This window comes from Oncorhynchus kisutch, linkage group LG22, assembly GCF_002021735.2.
Source record: "Oncorhynchus kisutch isolate 150728-3 linkage group LG22, Okis_V2, whole genome shotgun sequence".
NCBI classification, from domain to species: domain Eukaryota; kingdom Metazoa; phylum Chordata; class Actinopteri; order Salmoniformes; family Salmonidae; genus Oncorhynchus; species Oncorhynchus kisutch.
Window position 1 is genome coordinate 18,180,616 of NC_034195.2, and position 22,146 is coordinate 18,202,761.

Genomic DNA, 22,146 nt, shown 5'->3' on the forward strand with positions numbered 1-22,146 from the left:
CATGATCAGATATGGGGCTTCACTTATAAAAGAGAGGAGGATAAATTGAGAATATTGGAAGATAAAATGTACCTATATTAAACCATTTAAGAGGGAGAAAACAACTGTGCTATGGGGAGTGGTACATTCGGGGACCTGGTCAACTAAATTAACACAATTATCATACCCCCTTTCCACATTTTACAACAGACTCACACGGCTTCACCTTTAATCAATCACCAGCAGGGGGCAGCCAAGAGAGGATTTTTAGGTTCTTTGCCCTCACTGGTACTGTGATCCTCCATGAGTGAATATGAACACAGAATGAAATGCTCTAATGCCTCGCTTTTGCCTCGATGGTCTGGCCTACCTGGCCCTGGCTGGAACTGGACTGCAGCTCATAGATGTTTTGAGAGACACATTTGATCTGCCTGTGTAGGTTAAACCTCCAGTACAACATCTTATTCACCCATGCATGATGGTACTTGTGTCTCATCGCAATAGTTTTACAGTGCCGGAGTCCTGTCTGGTATTAGCAAGAACAAAAATACAGCATATGAAAACATTTCTCAAAACCCACCACCAAATTCTGAGGAGAACATCGTGCCAGTCCTAATCAGTAGGCCTTAATATGGATTAAATGGATAGGGTAGGTTTAGTTCAACCAAATCAAATCAAACTTTAGACCCATGCCAAATCTTTTCAGTCTCCTGAGGGGAAAAGGTTTTGTCATGCCCTCTTCACGACTGTATGTTTGGACCATGATAGTTCGTTGGTGTTGTGTACACCCGAACAAACTCTCGACCCGCTCCACTACAGCCCTGTCGATGTTAATGGGGGCCTGTTTGGCCCACCTTTTCCTGTAGTCCACGATCAGCTCCTTTGTCTTGCTCACATTGAGGGAGAAGTTGTTGTCCTGGCACAACACTGTCAGTTCTCTGACCACCTCCCTATAGGCCGTCTCATCGTTGTCGTGATCAAGCCTACCACTGTTGTGTCGTCAGCAAACTTAATGATGGTGTTGGAGTCATTTTTGGCCACGCAGTCGTGGGTGAACAGGGAATACAGGAGAGGACTAAGTGCAAACCCCAGAGGGGCCCCAGTGTTAAGGATCTGCATGGCAGACGTGTTGTCACCTACTCTTACCACCTGGGGGGCGGCCCGTCAGGAAGTCCAGGATCCAGTTGCAGAGGGAGGGTGTTTAGTCCCTGGGTCCTTAGCTTAGTGATGAGCTTCGTGGGCACTATGGTGTTGAACGCTGAGCTGTAGTCAATGAACAGCATTCTCACATAGGTGTTTCTTTTGTCCAGGTGAGAAAGGGAAGTGTGGAGTGCGATTGAGATTGCATCATCTGTGGATCTGTTGGGGTGGTATGCGAATTGGAGTGGGTCTAGGGTGTCCTGGGGGGGATGTTGTTGATGTGAGCCATGACCAGCCTTTCAAAGCACTTCATGGCTACCGACGTGAGTGCCATGGGGCGGTAATCATTTAGGCAGGTTACCTTCGCTTCCTTGGGCATAGGGACTATGGTGGTCTGCTTGAAATATGTCGGTATTATAGACTCAGTCAGGGAGAGGTTGAAAATGTCAGTGAAGACACTCGACAGTTGGTTCACGCATGCTTTGAGTACACGTCCTGGTAATCCGTTATTGTGAATGTTGACCTGTTTAAAAGTTTTGTTCACATCAGCTACCGAGAGCATTATCACACAGTCATCCAGAACAGCTGGTGCTCTCGTGCATGCTTCAGTGTTGCTTTCCTCTAAGCGAGCATACAAGGCATTTAGCTCGTCTGGTAGGCTGGCATTACTGGGAAGCTCGCATCTGGGTTTCCCTTTATACTCTGTAATAATGTTCAAGCCTTGCCACAGCCGACGAGCATCAGAGCTGGTGTAGTAAGATTCAATCTTAATCCTGTATTGATGCTTTGCTTGTTTGATGGTTCATCTGAGGGCATAGAGGGATTTCTTATAAGTGTTCGGATTAGTCTCCCACTCCTTGAAAGCGGAAGCTCTAGCCTTTAGCTCGATGCAGATGCTGCCTGTAATCAATGGCTTCTGGTTGGGATATGTACTTACAGTCACTGTGGGGACGACATCATCAATACACTTATTGATGAAGCCGATGACTGAGGTGGTGGATTCCTCAATGCCATTGGATGAATCCCGGAACATATTCCAGTCTGTGCTAGCGAAACAGTCCTTGTCATCCGACCACTTCCATATTGACGAGTCACGGGTACTTCCTGCTTTAGTTTTTGGTTGTAAGCAGGAATCAGGAGGATAGAATTATGGTCAGATTTGCCAAATGGAGGGCGGGGGAGAGCTTTGTATGCATCTCTGTGTGTGGAGTAAAGGTGGTCTAGGATTTTTCCCCCCCCTGGTTGCACATGTGACATGCTGGTAAAAATGTGGTAAAATGGATTTAAGTTTGCCTGCAATAAAGTCCCCAGCCACTAGGAGTGCCGCTTCTGGGTGAGCATTTTCTTCTTTGCTTATGGCCTTATAGAGTTGGTTGAGAGCGGTCTGAGTGCCAGCTAAGTGGTAAATAGACGGCTACAAATAATACAGATGAGAACTCTCTTGGTAGATAGTGTGGTCTACAGCATATAATAAGGCACTCTGCCTCAGGCAAGCAATATCTTGAGACTTTTTAATATTTGACATTGCACACCAGCTGTTATTGACAAAAAGACACACACCCCCACCCCTCGTCTTACCCGAGGTAGCATCTCTGTTCTGCCGGTGCATGGAAAATACCGCTAGCTCTATATTGTCCGTATCTTCATTCAGCCACGTCTCAGTGAAACATAAGATGTTACAGTTTTTAATGTCTCGTTGGTAGGATAATCGTAATTTTACTTTCCAATGATTGCACGTTAGCAAGAAGAACAGATGGCAGTGGGAGTTTACTCGCTCGCCTCCGGATTCTCAGAAGGCTGCCTGATCTGCGGTGCCTTTCCCAGTGTCTTTTCTTCACGCAAAAGTTGTAGGTCTGGGCCTGTTCCACTGAAAGCAGGATATCCTTCTCGTCGGACTCGTTAAAGGAATAAGTTTATTCCAGTCCGCGTTGAGTAATCGCTTTTCTGATGTCCAGAAGTTATTTTCGGGCCTTCCTTGTTTTATGGATTTGGCAGTAATCTGTGGATCCTGATAATCAGCAACCAAAATATGGGTTAGTCTACTTTTACAGTTGACCATTATTATTATTATTATTAAATAGAAAGCGATATGAGCTGGAAAACCCCTTTTACATGCTCCAAATAATCACGCCTAAATCAATGCAAAATCACTTCAAGCCAAGTGTAGAAAAGTCGGATCCTCTTCAGCACGCTACACTTAAATACTGATTGGTCTACCTAAAACACTCCTGGTACCTAATCCATTGGTGGTGCAATGGCCTACTTCTTCATTCAATTAGCCCTACTCCTTTACTGTGTCCTCCTTGGGAGAACCCAGAGCAAGAGCATAACACACACTGGGACCTTATTGTCAATATCTGTGTGAGAGCGATAGCTTAGCTATTCTATATGCTGCACACTCCAAAACAGATGTTTCCTCACTATTAGCATACAGCTTTCATATTGCCCAATCGTTGTAGAGTCATCAGTGTGAGCTAACGGACGTCAAACAGTAATAGCAACTGATCTTTTCTCATGACTACTTACTTGAAATGGTGTGCACTGGGCTTATTGGTTTAGCTGGTTAGCTAACTGCCTGTCACGCTAACTAATAGCAGCGTAATGACATGACTAAGGATTCGTGTTAAGTGGCACCCATCAGAACGTATTGTTCTGAGAGTTGCTCTTAACTACCAGAGTAGGCTCACTTGTGCTTACGATAAATGTCATGTAAATGCCAAACAAATGTAAATAAATGTAAATGATAAATAAATGTAAATGCCAAACAAGCATGGAGTGGGTGTGTGTGGATTATGGGCTTTGTTTTAGCACCTTCATGGTCCTGACTGAATTCAACACAAGCACAGCCTTGTTACAGCTGTTTCTCCAGACCAGAAGGGGAAGTGGTGCACATTGTTGCCCTGCAGGTTTGACTTCTCATGACACATTTTTCAGCAGCGGAAAAACATGGCCGCACCTACAGCCACACGAATACACACAATCAAACACAGGAACACGCATTGACAGATGTGTGATCTATGTGCACGTCATCCTGTGTCTGATACGGCACAGACTACTCTGACACCCATTTCCTCTCTCCTTTCCGCTTAACTCTCCCTCTCCCTGGTCTTCCTCCGCTCTCTCCCCCTCTCTTCTCCACTGCTGTCCAGGGACAGGAAGTCCCTCCCTCCCTCTCCACTGAATTACAGTGCATGAGGCTCACATGGTGTACTCTGCTAGGCTGTGGCTATCTAGTCCACCAGAGACATTTTGATAAGGCCTATATGGTACCACCCTCATCGCTAGCATTGAGAATTTGAGATACACACACAAAAAATGGGTAAACAAGGGCATCTAAACACCAGGTAAGTGATGTCCATTCAGTAGAGCTAGCCAGGTCTGGTCTGGTGTATTGGCTCTTCACCATCACTAAGTGATCCCCTCTGGGAATCAATTCAATGAATTCATTAAGTCAGCTGAGGTCTGAGCTCAGACAACCGTGACGCCTGTACCTAGTCCTCTGACTTCCATTGAAGAACCACCACAACATAGCAATGTTGTGTATCATAACCACGATCATAACCATTTATATATTTGACTTAACTCCAAACTATAATCATAATTAGGCTTAAATAATTTGTCATATTTGCAAAAGGTCTCTCAAATTTGGGGCCTGATGGGAGTTGAGAGCTGGAGCAACAGTAACTACAGAAAGAAAATGTTGGTTTCAATTCCTGAGAGCATTCTGCTACCTGGCTGCCTCACTCTACTGAACCACACACAGTCCTGTTCGCCAGGCTGCTCCCATCTTCAATCAGCAGGCGAAAGGCAAGACAAAAATCAATGCAGTTTACAATGCAATGTGTAGCAACATCATTCAGACTGCATTGGCTCATACAGGGATCTACATTACAGCAATACACAGAGAGTAGATCTTATACGACACACACTGGGCGTTGTTAGTGATATCATAACTCCTACAGAAACTCCAGCTTCAGTGCTAACAGTGAGGGTTGTATAGATCTGCCCTCTGTGTATTGCTGTAATGTAGATCACTGTATGAGCCAATGCAGTCTGAATGATGTTGCGACACATTGAATTGTAAACTGCACTGATTGTTGTCTCGCCTTTCGCCAACTGATTGAAGATGGGAGCAGTGGCACATACAGAGTTATGATAATGTTATTGAAACTCTAGTGCAGGGTTGCCAAACTAATTTTTCCCCGGGGGCCGCAGTCGGTCTTCAACAAGGTTGAACATTTGTTAAATATCCTTGCTGACAAAATGTGCCAAAAAATAGTCCTCGTTTTTGGAATTTGATGCTCCCTGACTGTCTAGCTTTCAGTTAGGTGATTAATAGTGAACTGGACACAGTCCAGAAACTGTTTGAATGTAGGTCCATTATCATTACTACACAATTTTGAGTTGGTTTTAGTTATTTTAAAATATATTGAGTTTGTGAGCTGTGTGTTTGACACCCCTGCTCTAGTGGTTCTGAACTAATGCCAGCAGAATTAATCAACTCTAAATTGAGATGACTGAGTAATCTAGAACAATAACTCTAGGACGGTCGGAGGTTTAGCCATCATTCATTTCAACGTGTTTACCTACAAATCTACCTGATTATGTATTTAAGAAGTCCAAAATGTAAAAACACAAACTGGAAACAGAAACTCAGGAAAAAAAGAAACGTCCTCTCACTGTCAACTGTAAACTGCACTTTTCTTTTTCAGCAAACTTAACATGTGTAAATATTTGTATGAACATAACAAGATTCAACAACTGAGACATAAACTGAACAAGTTCCACAGACATGTGACTAACAGAAATGGAATGTGTCCCTGAACAAAGAGGAGGTCAAAATCAGAAGTAAGCATTAAGTACTGAAGTGCATCTCCTCCTCATGGACTGCACCAGAATTGCCCAGTCCTCCACCAAGGCACCTGCAAGTTCCCGGACATTTCTGGGGGGAATGGCCCTAGCCCTCATCCGATCCAACAGGTCCCAGACGTGCTCAACGGGATTGAGATCCAGGCTCTTCGCTGGCCGTGGCAGAACACTGACATTCCTGTCTTGCAGGAAATCACATACAGAATGAGCAGTATGGGTGGTGGCATTGCCATGCTGGAGGGTAATGTCAGGATGAGCCTGCAGGAAGGGTACCACATGAGGGAGGAGGAAGGCTCAGTCCCCAGACAGACAGATAAGTCTGTGTTCTTATGTGTGAGCTGGTGAAAGAGTGATAGGATCACATTACTACGTTTTTTAAATTGTTACTTTTACCCTTTTTTCATCCCAATTTCACGATATCCAATTGGTAGTTACAGTCTTGTCTCATCGCTGCAACTCCCATATGGACTCGTGAGAGGCGAAGGTCGAGAGCCGTGTGTCCTCTCGAAACACGACCCAACCAAGCCGCACTGCTTCTTGACACAATGCCCACTTAACCCGCCAGCTGCACCAACTTGTCAGAGGAAACACCGTGCACCTGGCAACCGTGTCAGCGCGCACTACGCCCGGCCCGCCACAGGAGTCGGTTGTGAGCGATGGGACAAGGACATCCCTGCCGGTCAAACCCTCCACTAACCTGGACGACGCTGGACCAATTGTGCGCTGCCCCCTCCGGTCAGGGGCCGGCTGCGACAGAGCCTGGACTCGAACTCAGAATCTCTAGTGGCATAGCTTGCCCTGCGATGCAGTGCCTTAGACCACTGCGCTACTCGGGAGGCCCACATTACTAAGTTACTGACTGACTGTACACCATAAAAGAAGCAAAAGTTGGACGTGCCCAAATAGAAAAAAAGTTAGCTTAATTTAATCTACTGTAGGTCGAGATGAGCCTCCTGTCTGTAGCAATAGACAGGTAGACTTACGTCTCCTGAATGGCCTAACCATACACAAAACAGCACACACACACATGGGCACGCACACACACATGTGGGCACGCAAGGTGGTACAGGCCAGAAAGATAGAGGATGTTACAGTTGCATTTGACAATTTCTCCTTCAAAGCAATTTCAAGTCACATGATGTCAATATCCCCCATTTGAATAAACTGAAATTAATACATTGTAATAGATCCATTATTAGCTGCATGATAATAGACATTTCCAACATCGTTCAATTAATGGCAACAAAAAAAACGCAGCTTAAATAAATGTATATTTGACATGTTTGTGAGTGATGTGGTATAATTTGGTGAACGTATCCTGAAGCAACAGATAGACCATTCCAGCACCTTCCATAGCTGCGCGTGTGTGGGCAGAACCTTGGTATGGTATCACCTAATTGATGCAGTGACTACACCGGTGACGTCGGTCCAATAGCATCATGCCATGAAGTCGGCTCCTCTCTCTCCAGACCAATTCGCATGCACTTTACAGAGCCACTGCGCCGCGGCGCGCACACCAACACTGCACTCCGTCATAACCGGCTCATGCGCCATGCAAAATACAGCACTCACACACCCAAAATTCACAGAGATCTCATTCACTCTAGTATAAGTCCCTCTATAGACACTCCGTATAGGCACTGTTACATCATATAGCAGCCACAGACCCAGTGCGATTCACAAATGGCGCCTATAAGCAGACGACGCTATTCATTCCGGGTGCTTATTCGTCTCTTCCATTACTGCAATGAGGCCAAGGAAGCCTGTCACACCTGTCAGATGTTATTTGCAACCCCCAACCAAGTCAAGGCTCTCAGCCCCAAATGATGCCGCCGATACCAAGATGCCTTTGGTACACTGACAGAGAGACAGTCATTGGTCATTTATTGCGATCTACAACTTCAGCATGCAACTCCACTCCACTCCGGGTACGATATATGATATTCATCGACGTAACCACACACACCGGCCCGAGAGACGTTGCCAATGACAACTTCCAACACAGTTGGACCGCCCAGAAGAGACGGACCCGAGCCGCAGAGGCAAGGCAGAGTTCCAGTTCCCGCCAGCACCATCGCAGTATGCCTGCGTGTGTACATTGTGCCATAGGTGCGCAAAAACAGACTCTCCCCCATATGTCGCCTTCACACCAGCCACTCAGCCAGACACTGTCAACAGTGACAGCCGGCTGGCTGACGTTGTATGGGAAGCCTTATAACCGCTATCACTGAAACAAAACACAACAAACGAGCACAGCACTGCACAACCAACACTCCAAGTACACTCCTCTCCCTGACCGCCGCCCTGCTTACCTCTTTCCGTGGGCTGCCTTGTCTTTTTTCCCCTTCGGCCTTCTCTTTCGGGCCTGGATGGCCATCACTAAGAGATGTATACAGAGGTGGGACCGAGGTCCGAGCACGGAGAGAGAGTGAGAGTGGGGGACAGGGAGAAAGAACAACACATCAGTCTCGAGCTATAACTGGCCGGTCCAAGCATCGTAAACCTAAAAGGTTGAAAACCCCGCACGCGCGTCATTTCACCACTTCTAACCAAAACCTACATATGCTGTCCAGGATGCAGAATATTTGAAGAATAAAATAGATTTCCATACCTTTCCTGGAGCTCATGATGTTTTCCTCCTTCCCCTCAGCGGCAGCTCAGCGCCAGCAGCCGGGATCTCTCGCTATCCAGCCTTCCCTCCAGAGAACGCGCACTCCCTCTGTCGTTAAGAGGAGGAGGCGCGCTCAGGCACTGGAGCTCTATGCTACATGGCCGCGCACAACTGGCAGGTGAGGTGAGTGCAAAAAGGAGCCCCCAAAGAACTAAAACCAGAAAGACTGACTCCCGTCTACATTATTAGACTATCCCAATGTATTGTCTCTGATGTCATGAACTTGAAAGGATTCCCTCTGCTTGCCTCCATATTTATCACCACCCCAAAGCATTATTAGTTATTACGCCTATAGGCTAACTGGGTCAAATTATGAGCAAGGGAAAGACTCCAGCTAAATTATCCACCATATTTTATATTTTTGCAAGACGAACTACAAAAATCTCTGAAACTGGAAACACTTATCTCCCTCACTAGCTTTAAGCACCAACTGTCAGAGCAGCTCACAGATTACTGCACCTGTACATAGCCCACCTATAATTTAGCCCAAACAACTACCTCTTTCCCTACTGTTTATTTTATTTATTTTGCTCCTTTGCACCCCATTATTTTTATTTCTACTTTGCACATTCTTCCACTGCAAATCTACCATTCCAGTGTTTTACTTGCTATATTTACTTTGCCACCATGGCCTTTTTTTGCCTTTACCTCCCTTATTTCACCTCATTTGCTCACATCGTATATAGACTTGTTTATACTGTATTATTGACTGCATGTTTGTTTTACTCCATGTGTAACTCTGTGTTGTTGTATGTGTCGAACTGCTTTGCTTTATCTTGGCCAGGTCGCAATTGTAAATGAGAACTTGTTGCTAACTTGCCTACCTGGTTAAATAAAGGTGAAATAAAATAAATAAATAAAACATTTATTAACACGTTGGTTTACTTTTCTGTCCGAGTTGCCATCTTAAAGGATCTTACCAATTTGGAGAACTGTTAAGGCTAGGCTACTGGAGGGACCCAGACATGGTCAGATAGGCCTAGCTGGTTAGGTGAATGGGTTTGGAAATTAATCTGTTGTGGCACCCCATAATCCGTAGCCATGGTGAGTCATATGGCAAACATAATCCGTTATTATCTCACCCTGGATCACAAGCATCTCTATGACTGACCCTGAACAACAATTTTCCTACAAATAGGACTATTTCTCAAATAAATGTTGAATGAGAATAGACCTATCTGGGATTGGTTAACCTACATGTTCTTATTAGAGGCCTAGATTAATACTAGGCTATTCAAATTATAATGTATGAGGGAGGAGGTATCGTCATTGAACACTAAGAGGAAGCTGCTAAATCATAGGCTACTCATATATCAAATATATTTCTACATTGTAACACCGTGGTGTGTGGCCAAAGTAACCCTTAATAGCCTGGAGCTTTGTGATTGACAGGCCCTTGAGGCAATGAGTGTTTGATATGGGCGGGTTTCAAGGAGTGACTATTTCCGGAGTCAAATACACGTGGGTAGGAAACCTGGCGTACTTTATTGTGCGCTCTCTACTAAACCCCTGTACGAGCAGGTAAATCCGATTTTGCAATATAAACAATTCATGTCAGTATTTCCACATTGCATTCATGTAACTATGCATAGCTTTGCCCTGGATAAAAGCATTTGTGTGCGCATTTGACAAGTCATGTTTCTACTTGACATGAGCTATCGTTAGCAGGCTAGCTAGCTAGTAGCTAATTAGTCAGTTGAAGATAACATCACAACAGAGGCATGCATCTATGAAATTAAACAGGTTTCCACTCCATCTGCCAGTTGCATGGAACTGGGTACCAACACTGTAATAGCATAGCCACAGTGTGAAACGTTGTTGCTACACCGTTCCAGAAAGGAAGATATATTCGCTATAACTAAACGGAATAATTGATCATGTCGTGTTTACAATGATGCTACAGTAGTTAGTTACATAATCATCATGCCAATCAGGCTATCATCATACTACTAGATAAACAGTGCACTATGCAATTATTTCTTTACGTTACGGTGGTCTGGAGGGTGCAGGATATGAGGGCCGGTGCGCAAAAAAAGGGCCCGTGTGTTTTTGCGTTACTGATTAATTAGTGAATCACCTACAACTGGGCTGCGTCCAGTGCGGAAAAAACGTTAAATTAAACGGAACCGATGCTGTTCTGAACGACCAGTTGAAAAACGTGGAGGGCAGGGTTTCCCAAACTCGGAAAGGGGAGGTGTTAAATGGCCAATCCAGTACCTTGCTAGAGGCTAGTGTTCACAGAATATTTGGTTGGAGTGACATGCTTTGTAAAAAAATATATAAAAAAATGCCTTGTTTACATCCATAGGTCCATCAGGAATTCTCTTTGGGTTGCTTTGAGGTACCATACACCCCATCTACGAACTCCTGACATCCGAGCACCAGGTGTCTGCCAGATACACAGCTTTTTCTTTGAGGTCCCTATCAGCAATCTGTAAGTCAAGTGTTCAGCACAACTCTCCCATTATATTAAAAGAGAAGTTCACTTTATTTGAACCAAATCTGTATTTTGGATGTAAATGGCATGTTATAGAAGTCCCCAGATCCTTTTTTTTGCAATCTCAATAGTTTTTGAGAAATGTACACTACCAGCTGTATACTTCCGCATGCTCGTTCAGCAGCAGGGGCACAGATAACGTGAACCAAGTCTCCAAAAACACCCAAATGCATCATTTTAGAAACAGCAATGCTTTCAGTATTTATTTATTATATTTGTTATTTAACCTTTATTTAACTAGGCAAGTCAGTTAAGAACAATTTCTTATTTACAATGACGGCCTAGGAACAGTGGGTTAACTGCCTTGTTCAGGGGCAGAACGACAGATTTTTTTACCTTGTCAGCTCAGGGATTCGATCTAGTGACCTTTTGGTTACTGGCCCAATGCTCTAATCACTAGGCTTCCTGCTGCCCATATAGTGATGAAGGTCTTTAGATGTTGTACATATTAAATTGTTATTCCTAACTAGTGTTGCACAGTATACTGTAACTTTGGTACTTGTTGGATACTAGAATATGAAACATACTAGAACATGAAACACTAGAATTTTTGTTACTTTCGGTACTTCTGTCAAATGTGTCTCATGGATCGAGCGCCTGACTATCAGTGCACCCGACCCCTTATTATAGCCCTCCCCCTGCCTGCTCCACTTACTCACTGCTAGCCTCCACTGGGATTATGGGCTGCTTCATGTTAGCTCCCCATTCATGCTGCTCACAAGTAACACACTTGAATAATGCGGCACGTTATTTAGAAATGTTGCAACTGTTATTTACTGTTCGCAAAACAATGTCCACACAGCCTAGAACACTTCACAATGCAAGATACAGGTAGATTCCAGCTATTATAGGCTACCTTTCCTTGCTAGCTGACAGCTAAAGCTGACATTAATTCACTAACCTACTACTTTGTTTGTGATAATATGCAAACCATCATGCAAAATATGCTGATTTCAAAGCTGATTGTCATCCAAAACTTAATTCATGAACTTATTCGGTCTCTCTCTCTCATCTCTCCCAAAGATGATCTATTGCAGGGATGGGCAACTCCAGTCCTCGGGGGGGCCTGATTGGTGTCACATTTTGCCCCCTCCCCAATTGATTAAACTCAATAACTCAAGGGCATGCACACTTCTATTGAATATGCATTTACCTGTATTGTGCCTAGCCTGAGGCAACATCTTGATTTATCCAGTTTATCAATAGAGATTTACCATTCAAAAAATGATTACCATTACATTGTTATGTAGTTAGATTTGTAAAAACAAAGTCAAATTGATTGTATGATCGTTTTTCTTAAAATTATTATTATTATTATTTTTAATGGGGTGATATTGAACTCAAAATATGCCCAACGATTGAACAGAGCAGTAGTGTTATTGTTTTGATATAGAGTATCTGGATGGTATAGAGTATTGCCATACTAAACCTGGTATCGAAGTCAAATTTCTGGTATCGTGACAACACCATTCCGAAATTTATCCGCGACTTTATATACCGTTTTGTGCGACTCAAGCAGGTTTCCCTATCCAGCTGTGCTGCTTCTCAGTGTTGCCCGCGCGTACGCACACGAAACAGGATCTTGGACTACACTGAGAAGTGTCGCTCGAGTCGCACAAAATGGAATTTAACGTTGAGGATGCATTTCTGGAATGACACCATTTCATGTGTACATCTAAAGACCTGTGTCACTATAGTGAGTGTTGCCGTTTCTAAAAGGACATATTTGGGTCTTTTCGGAGCCATTTGTTCATGTTTTATCTGTGCCCCTGCAACTGCTGAACGAGCCTGAGGAAGTATCTCGCTGGTGGGGCTAGTTTCTCCAAAACAAGTGAGATCGCAAAGAATGTGTCTGGGCACTTCTATAACATGCCATTGATGTCCAAAATACAGATTTGGTTCAAGTAAAGTGAGCTTCTCCATTAATTCTATAAGAGTAGGTGTTTGTAGTAGTGGTGTGGATGTTAACAATGACATGCTGAGTGAATACGATGTCTTCTCTTGCCCCTCAGCTTGATCCCTATGGCCGATGCAGAGCCCATGCTGGTCCCTGCCCCTGGGGGGGAGAAGAGAGCATGCCCTGCTTTGGAGGAGGAGGTTGACCACAGCACCAAGAGACCCAGAGTCCAGAAGGAGGAGAAGAACGGAGGGCCCTCTCACAAGCTGCCCCAGGATGAGGGAGAAGAGCCAGAGGGGGAAGAGACGGAGCCATTGGACGAGGATGGAGAAGGGGAAGGGTTGGGGTCAGGAGAGGCCTTTGCAGAGATGATGAAGCATGGCCTCACAGAGCTGGATGTGGGGATTCTGAAGTTTGTCAGTGAACACCAGGGGTTCTCAGGCATTCTCAAGGAGAGGTTAGTCCTGACTCCCGCCCTCCTGAAGAGCGATCTGAACATGGCGTGTGTGTTTCGCTATGACTGAGATCAGCTCTTGCTCTGTCTGTGTTAAGGTACTCTGACTTTGTGGTGCACGAGATCAACAAAGAAGGCAAGACTGTGCGGTTGGATGATCTCTCCGTTCCTGAGGAGGCTGAGGTGAGCTAACAATGAATCAGTATACATTTCTTTAGTCTTGCAGTTTAGAGTGAAATATAATCTATAAGTCATTGCTGAAGTTAAACTCTGATGTTGGACTTGTCTTGCAATAGGAGGCCCCAGTAGAGCAGCCAGAGTCCCAGGTTTTCACAGAGGAGCAGAAACAGCAGCTGGAGCAGCTACAACTCTTCAAGAACAAAGAGGGTAATGTTTCTATAGAGGTGAGTGCATGCACCGTTACCACCAAGCACACAACGTTTCTTTTCATTGCACATTGTATCATTCTAGTTAAGATGTTATGTTTACATTTGACCACGGTCCTAAAAAGGCAAACTTTAGAGATCAATTAAGTTTTTATTACACGCACACAGGTAGCTGATGACACAAAAGAGAAGCGGACCCTGGTCCACAAGGCTGTGAAGACCCTGTACCCTGGACTGGAGACAAAGACAGAGGAGCGGGAGGGAAAGAAGTTCATCGTGGCCTACCACGCAGCTGGACAGAAAGCCCTCGCAGGTACAGGAGGAGAATGGGAGATTTTCTGGGTTGTCTCTCTGGTTTATTTCCTATTGCTGGGTGAAATCTCTAACATCGATCATAGAACCGAATCAAGTCGCTTTCACGTTCTCTCACTTCAACAAAGAGTTTACATTTCAGAATGGGGAAAGTTATGATTGAATGTTTGGAAAAGGGTGATGCTGCATGCCCTTGTTCAGCTTGGCCTCATGTCTCTGATTGCATGGGGTTCTCTCTAAGCTGAGTAGCTACTGGGTTGGCTATGGGATTATATGTAGGGTGCATGAATGAGCAGGTGCATGTGTGATGTCAACACACCTGCATGATGATGCTGACTAAAGATCCAGACTAAAGATCCCGACCAGTCCCATGGACTGAGAGTGATCACATGGATCTTGATTTCTATCCAGGTTTCTGTGAACTTTTAGACGTTAGAAGTCTCCCAAAAAAATCAGCAGTCTCTCTCGACGTGGACTGGCATATTTTGCCTATGAATCAAGTCCCTAGGCTTGTTAAGATCATTTAAGACGTCGCCGTTTTTCACATGAATCATTTCCTGTAAATGTAGTGGCCTATTCAAAAAGAGCACAACATGGTAGTCATCAAATAATGGCTACTCTGTCATGCCAACGGAACACTCGTGCTGCACAGAACGGTTTAGACACAACGGCATTCCAACCCTGCATGCTGACCTCGCCACCCCTGCCGGTCTGTCTGTCTAGCGGTCCACGACCGTCTTTTAGTAACATTCTTTTATCGTTTATATCCTATTCCTTTTGCTCTTCTCTGGGTGGACAGAGGTCAAAGAAGCTGCAGGTAAGACTTTCTCGTCCACTCTGCTCAGGTTTCAGGAGACCCCAGTCCGTAACAAATGTTGAATTAACCTCAACTGATTTAAATGGCAACTCATTGTCTGGCATGACGTCATCGCTCTTTTGGGAATTGCTGGAATTTACCGAACCGACTTGTGTGTTTGAACGCGTGTTGTCTGGTATTTTTTAAAATCTTTTTTTAATGTTGGTAGTTAGTTTTTTTTTCTACATAGAAAAGTATTGGGCGGGCCGCTTAAGTGTTTTTGTTGTTGGGCCGCCTATGTCCAAACAGAATTTAAAAGTGTACAGATATAAAGTATGTTGAAAAGATAATGGACAGTTCATTCTCAAAAAATATATATCACCAAAGTAAAAGCTTTTTACAGTCAGGGAGAACCTAGAATTCCTCAAATGTATTTTTGTCATGACGTGGAGCCCTCATTGATTTTATGTTTGAGTCACTTGGATAGCACAAGCAATGGCAAGGTGTGTAGAATTGCAGGAAACTAGCTTCAAAACAGCTCAATTTTGTCACTGACCAACAGGGAGGGGCTCTAAAATATTGGGACACCTTTAGCCACGCCCACCACCTAAGCCCCGTTATGATCCAGAAAAAACGCTGCACATAATAAATAATAAAACCACTCTGATTATCCTGCTTGTTCAATATGGCTACTGTTTTCAGCCTATGGTAAATAGTCATTACCAATTTCAGGGTGTAGGCTAAGGAAGAAGAACCCCAGTTGGTTAGTTTAGAGCAATGGGGAATGAGTGTTTGAGGGCAGCATTTTAAATTACTGAGGTGTCCGTCTTGGGACATATATGCAGGATGCTCGTGGCATAAAACAGTTGTTAAATAAGTGGTTGCTGCTGTCTGTGTTGGGCTCCTTAACAGAGCTGCCTCCGCACAAAAGGATAAAGGAGGAAGATAGTCATTTGAAAAGCATACCAAAGCCTGACTACTGATGCGGGTGTATTCTCTGACAGATGCGGTCTGTCTGATACTCTGCCTTTATCTCCACAACTCACTCCTGTCCTCCTGTCTCCCTGGCCAGCCCCCAGGAAACACTCCTGGCCTAAGAGCCGCGGGGCCTTCTGCCACTTCGTCCTCTACAAGGAGAACAGAGACACCATGGAGGCCATCAACGTGCTCTCCAAGTTCCTCAGGTAGAAAACACACACAGTTTCTCATAGCATTTTCCCCACAATATGTAAGCAAAACTTCTACTAAACTGTATAACTCCTGACTTTGTGTCTGTTATTTCCCAGGATGAGGCCCAATGTCTTCTCCTACATGGGGACCAAGGACAAGAGAGCCATCACTGTGCAGGAGATTGCAGTTCTCAAGTGAGTGTGGTGGCTTGCCACTATCAGCAAATACTTGTAATTATGTACTTACTTAACCTATGCTCTCTGTCCCTTCAGGATCACAGCAGAAAGACTGTCTCACCTCAACAAGTGCCTCAATAACTTTAAACTGGGAAACTTCTGCTACAAGAAACACCCTCTGAAGCTGGGAGAACTACAGGGCAATCACTTCACTGTGGTCATCAGGTCAGTGGATACTAGCTGCACATGTCGATGTGTGTAATCTCTTTGCTTGAACTTTGTAACTCAAAACTACTCTCCAATCCTGATTTGATTCATTGAACAATTAAAATAGCGCAGCAACTTTTAATCTGATCTACATGTTGCTATTTGTTCCCGGCTGGTTACCTCCCACACAGGAACATCACAGGGACAGAGGAGCAGGTCCAGCAGGCCATGTCCTCCCTTAGAGAGACGGGCTTCATCAACTACTACGGCATGCAGCGCTTTGGCACCACCGCCGTGCCCACACACCAAGTTGGCAAGTAAGGACACGGGACTCTCACACATTTGGGTATGGGGTCGGCAGGTAAAAACATGACCCCCTTGGTGCATAGGGTAACCGGCCCATGGTTGTACAGGGTTGGCAGGGGATGGATGATTGACTGTTGTTGTTGTCCCTCTGTTTGGACCAGGGCCATCTTGCAAGACAACTGGAAGGAAGTGATAGATCTGATCCTGAAGCCTCGCCCTGGAGGTAAAACATTTACTGGCTTTCATTTGTCTTTATATTGAACACTTTCTGCCACAGCGTGGCCTTTGTGACAACTGCAGATGTAAAAAGGATGTTTTAATAGAATATGATGTATTGATTTACCGCTCTCGCTCTCTCTGCCAAGCGGAGAAAGGTTATCTGGTGAAGTGCCGTGAGGAGTGGGCCCAGTCCCAGGACCCAGAAGCAGCTCTAAAGAAGCTGCCTGTTAAACGCTGTGTGGAGGGACAGCTGCTCCGAGGTCTCTCCATGTACGGCAAGAAGAACATCATCACTGCCTTCGCCATGGTGAGCTGAGTCTGCTTTTACTGGTACAAACTAACTGGCAGACACACATTTTATAACTGGTCAGGAAGCAGTGGGTGTACTCTCGCACACTTGCCAAATGGCAATATCAGACATCCCGTACCTTTTATTTATCCCCAAGTTGTTCCAATGGACTACGTTGTTAAAGGTGAGAAACAAATGTAGCCACACAGGTCCACTGTTGATTTGTTTGACTTATTAAAGCTGCTATATGTCACTTTATGAGTGGCCTGACCAAATTTACGTAGAAATGTGCTTTATAGATCTGCCATTCTCATTAAAAGCAAGTCAAAGAAGCGGTAGATGTGTTCTATGTGCGCTATTTCTATGCGTCCTGTTATGTTTCGTTTGGTCTTTTACCTTCTGTTTTGCCCACCAGTTGAAAATGCTATATTTTTGGTCATGAAAAATATATTTGACAGTGGTTTAGATGGTACAATGATTCTCTACGCTATACTTGCTTGTTTTGTCACAAACTGAAATTATGCAAACTATTCAAATTGTAGCAACCAGGAAATGGAGGAGGAGTTTCTGCTTAGTGCACCTTTTTTTAAAGTATGTTTTCCTCTGGTTTATTATAGCTGAGTCAACTCCCTGTGTTGGCCCTCTTGTCTTCTAGATCCCTCGTAACAACCGGCTGATGTACATCCACAGCTACCAGAGCTTTATGTGGAACACCATGGTCAGCAGACGCATTGAGGCCTTCGGACTGAAGGCTGTGGAGGGAGACCTCGTGCTCAGGGGAGGTGGGTCCTATCTGTTTATGTTTTGTGGGTGTATCTCTGATTCACCAGCGCGTGTGGTTTGGAATACTTGAATAAATGTTCTGTAGAGAAGTAATGGAGCACACGGCCCAGAGTGCCTGTCTCACAGATGGCTCTAAAGTGTAATGTTTCATGTCTAACAAAGGGGTTCAGACCACCCGCTGGGCTGACTGAGTTAAAGTGCTCATTCTATGTAGGGTCTCAAACCAAGTGATGTAGACATCCTCCTATTCCCAGTGGTGTAAAGTACTTTAGTAAAAATACTTTAAAGTACTACTTAAGTTGTTTTTTGGCGGTATCTGTACTTTACTTGACTATTTATATTTTGGACAACTTTTACTTCACTGTTTCGTTGTTCATTTGTTCAGTCGTTTCATTCTCAACCAGGATTTCTATGGAATGTCGTTGCATGTCAAAGATAACACTACACTATTTGACGTGTCAAATAAGCTTGTTGACCAATCAGGACCTGAATATGACTGCACGTCACACAATAATTTAACGCGTTCATAAATCTTTTACGTAGCTAGTTACACATTCATTACACCATCACTCGTATTTCTTATGTCACAACGATTCATCGTATGCTATGATGCTGGTAAAGTTGTCTCGCGCATCTACTGTGCTGGTCATAAAAAAGCTAGCAAACTCATGGATGCAAACAATGTTCTTCTCCAAAAACAGCGAAATGACAATCTGTTTCAGTAGCTATAGTTAGCTAGCTAGGTGTCATCTAAAATAACCCTAATTTAAAAAACACTTATTTGATTAATGGTGGTCGGACCCATCTATGTCAAGCTAGCCACAATAAGCATTAGCAACAATAGTGGACTTTGCGGTTAGCCTTCAAAATAAAAGTATGTCATTGACAGTGACGCAAATAAATACAAATATTACAATTATATTTATTTGCGTCACTGTCAATGACATACTTTTATTTTGAAGGCAAACCTAATCCTTATAGATTCACAACACAACCCTGTGAGGTCGAGCCTCACTATCCAGGTGAAGTTAGCTGACTGCTTATAACGTTAGCTTTGGGCAACAGGGTTAAGTAGCTGGCTAGCTATTTATTTTCATGAACTGAAGTTCAATTTCAATAGGCGAACAACAAGTGGCAACCTTGCTAGTACTTACTCACAAAGATTCCTAAATCATTGCTAAGAATAATGAAAATTACTGCAGTTTCTACAGGTCATTTTTCAGGCTGATTGTATTGGTGCTACCTAGGTACCAAGCTAAAGCTAGCTACTCCAGAAGTTGCGGTCAAACAAATTCTGCCTTATTACTAACGCGGTATTGTGAACACATCGTTCGTGTCCGGTGTTTGCTTATTTGCCGACCTTTTTTGTACAACTTTGACAGTGCTACTGTATATTTTTTTGACACGCAAAGACCTATAGTTTGCATATCATGAAGCTAATAGCAGTGATGCTATTACTGTGTAACTCCGGTAGGGCAACATCTGAAAAATAGCACACTTGGTAGTGTGTACCGGTGCTCAACCAGTTGGCGAAATCCAACATCACCCACGACAGAGAACGGTTGATTGTCAAGGGCAATGTTATCCATTATCTTGGCTTTAATGGATTTCGCCTTTGAGTTGTGGCGCTGAAATTGTCTTACTCTTTCAAATGACTGCTCGACTTGTTGACTGCTCGATCCACACAGCAGACATTGTGGGCTAGGTTAGGAATGCTGTGTAGCGCAAAAAAAAAAATTACGCAACTAGTATTTTCTTGGGTGACTTTCACTTTTACTTGAGTCATTTTCTATTAAGATATCTTTACTTTTACTCAAGTATGACAATTGGGTACTTTTTCTACCACTGCTATTCACCCTCTTATCTCCAGGCACTGCATTCGTGCTGTCCGCAGCAGAGGCCGAGACCCACTCTATCCAAGACGTGGTGATGCCCCTACCAGGGTTTGACGTCATCTACCCCACTCACCACGGTAAGAGAGCCCTGCATCCTCCCACCATGTCTCTATTCCTCCCTTAAGCTCTCCCCTCCCCCATAATCGGAAACAATCTCCTTAATTTACATTTGTTTTGTTTTTTACCATTCCTTTACCTTACCGAACGGTTTGTCCGGTTTGAACTAGTTTCATGTCAGGGCAAAGTCTTCTCCTGTTGTCTGGGATGTTATAAGCAGAGGTGAAGAAGAATTTCAATCCCTGAGAAATTATATCTCCTGAGTGGCGCAGCGGTCTAAGGCATTGCATCTCAGTGCTTGAGGCGTCACTACAGACCCTGGTTCGATTCCAGGCTGTATCACAACGGGCTGTGATTGGGGGTCCTGTAGGGCGGCGCACAATTGGCCCAGCGTCGTTAGGGTTTGGCGTGGTAGGCCATCATGGTAAACAAGAATTTGTTCTTGTCTGACTTCCCTAGTTAAATAAAATGTATTAAAAAAAAAGATCTCTGGAGTATTCTATTCTGTTTTACTATTCTATTCAGATATGTGGTTGAGGTGTGTGTTTCAGATGTGATTGTGTCTTTTCCTCCTGTTCTGTAACAGTGGGTAAGGGCTACAGGGAGATGCTGAGTGCAGATAACCTGGACATTGACAACATGAGACACAGGGTGAGGGACTACTCTCTGGCCGGGGCCTACCGACGCATCCTCATCAAACCCAGTGACGTCAGCTGGTCTGTAACACTCGCTATCCCCTCGGTATCAATTAATACAACTACTTTCAGTCTTGGCTAACTATAGGAAAAAGCAAAGGAATAGTGTTGGAGAAGTTTTTGTTACACATTCTAAATGCATAAAAAGGAGCTGAGGATTGCTTCCTTTTCACCTTGCGCATGATAATGTGATTGCCTTGTATAATATTTCCTCCTCTACATTCCTGAGTTGTGTTTCTTGTATCATCTCTCCTTCTATAGGGAGGTGATTAACTATGAGGACCCTCGTGTCTCCCTGGTCCACACTGATGTGGAGAAACTAGAGGACCAACCTCCCCCAGTCTTCAACAAAGGTTTGTTCTAGTTTAATCTTGTTGCTGTGATTTAATCAATATGTGGTACTTTTCCACTCGCCTTGTATCTGTACCCCATTAAATTGAAAAAGGCTCTTGGTAGTGTGTTTCTCCTAACTCTTTCTTTCTTCCACCCACCAGAGGGGAAGTACAGGGCTCTGAGGATGGAGTTCTCCCTGCCTCCCTCTACCTACGCCACCATGGCCATCAGAGAGGTGCTCAAGATGGACACCAGCATCAAGAACCAGACTCAGCTCAACACCACCTGGCTCAACTAATACAACAGAACTGGGCCCACTGAGCTTCGTATAGGCCCACTGGGCTGCTTTTCCAGGCTGCCGAGCAGTCTGTCCTTTAGTGGGTGTCTACTTACTGTATGTGAGACTAACAGTCTATATTGTATGTATGTGTGTGGGAGTGTTTTGATACTTTGCCAAGCCAAAGGTCATTCCTCTCATGTTGTGTCAGTCAGGGTGATGGGAAATCTTACCTCATCCCACGCTACCAAGAGTAACAACTCTGATATTTTATTGTTACTACTCTGATCATTTTCTTAGTTTCTTCATTTTTTTTATCAGGAAGTTTTTACTGTCTTTTAAAGCTTTGCAGCACTGGAGAAATTCAGAGATATGTTTTTGAAACCGCTGACGTGCTACAGAAGCACTTTAAAGGAGCTGTGTAGAACAGTTTATGTAACCCATGGTGTTGCTCTGTGACACCCCTGCTACTTCCCAGGGTACTACAATGACCTGACCCTGGTTGTACAGAATTACTGTTTGCTTTTTTAACTGTAAAATGTTTAAGTTTTTTTGGAAACCAGCTCTCTTACAGAGAGAGAATTAAAATGCTGAGTGTAAATGCTTTTTGTGCCGTTATTCATGGTCTTGGGATCAGATGTATCATTCTGCTCTAACCTGTGCTACTCTTAGGGTATTATCTTGAACTTGTAAAGTTGCCTATGGTAACTATTCAGCCCAAGAACATCAACCCTACAA

At 44.1% G+C, this 22,146-nt stretch overlaps 2 protein-coding genes across 7 annotated transcripts in view; one reads left to right on the forward strand and one right to left on the reverse strand.

Annotated features, from left to right (window-relative positions):
- Positions 1-8,724, reverse strand: part of LOC109866918 (SRSF protein kinase 2) — a 65,438-nt gene extending 56,714 nt beyond the window's left edge. For 4 of the 6 annotated variants that reach the window (XM_031801239.1, XM_031801242.1, XM_031801234.1 and 1 more), the window contains exons 1-2: positions 8,600-8,724; positions 8,301-8,367 (exon numbers count right to left, since the gene is read on the reverse strand). In XM_031801239.1, coding sequence (XP_031657099.1) covers positions 8,301-8,367; positions 8,600-8,615 — 83 coding nt within the window. In that variant the 5' untranslated portion in view covers positions 8,616-8,724. The remainder of the gene's footprint in view (positions 1-8,300; positions 8,368-8,599) is intronic. The other 2 variants (XM_031801237.1, XM_031801238.1) reach the window with 1 other exon arrangement.
- Positions 8,725-10,054: 1,330 nt separating this feature from the next.
- Positions 10,055-22,011, forward strand: LOC109867179 (pseudouridylate synthase 7 homolog). The gene is made up of 17 exons (XM_020456171.2): positions 10,055-10,180; positions 10,968-11,093; positions 13,169-13,510; positions 13,606-13,690; positions 13,804-13,911; positions 14,062-14,206; positions 16,074-16,185; positions 16,288-16,365; positions 16,444-16,572; positions 16,746-16,871; positions 17,022-17,083; positions 17,226-17,386; positions 18,024-18,150; positions 20,022-20,123; positions 20,690-20,819; positions 21,060-21,151; positions 21,293-22,011. The coding sequence occupies exons 1-17, from the start codon at positions 10,077-10,079 to the stop codon at positions 21,427-21,429; spliced, it is 2,166 nt and encodes a 721-aa protein (XP_020311760.2). The 5' UTR covers positions 10,055-10,076; the 3' UTR covers positions 21,430-22,011.
- The last annotated feature ends 135 nt before the right edge of the window (positions 22,012-22,146 follow it).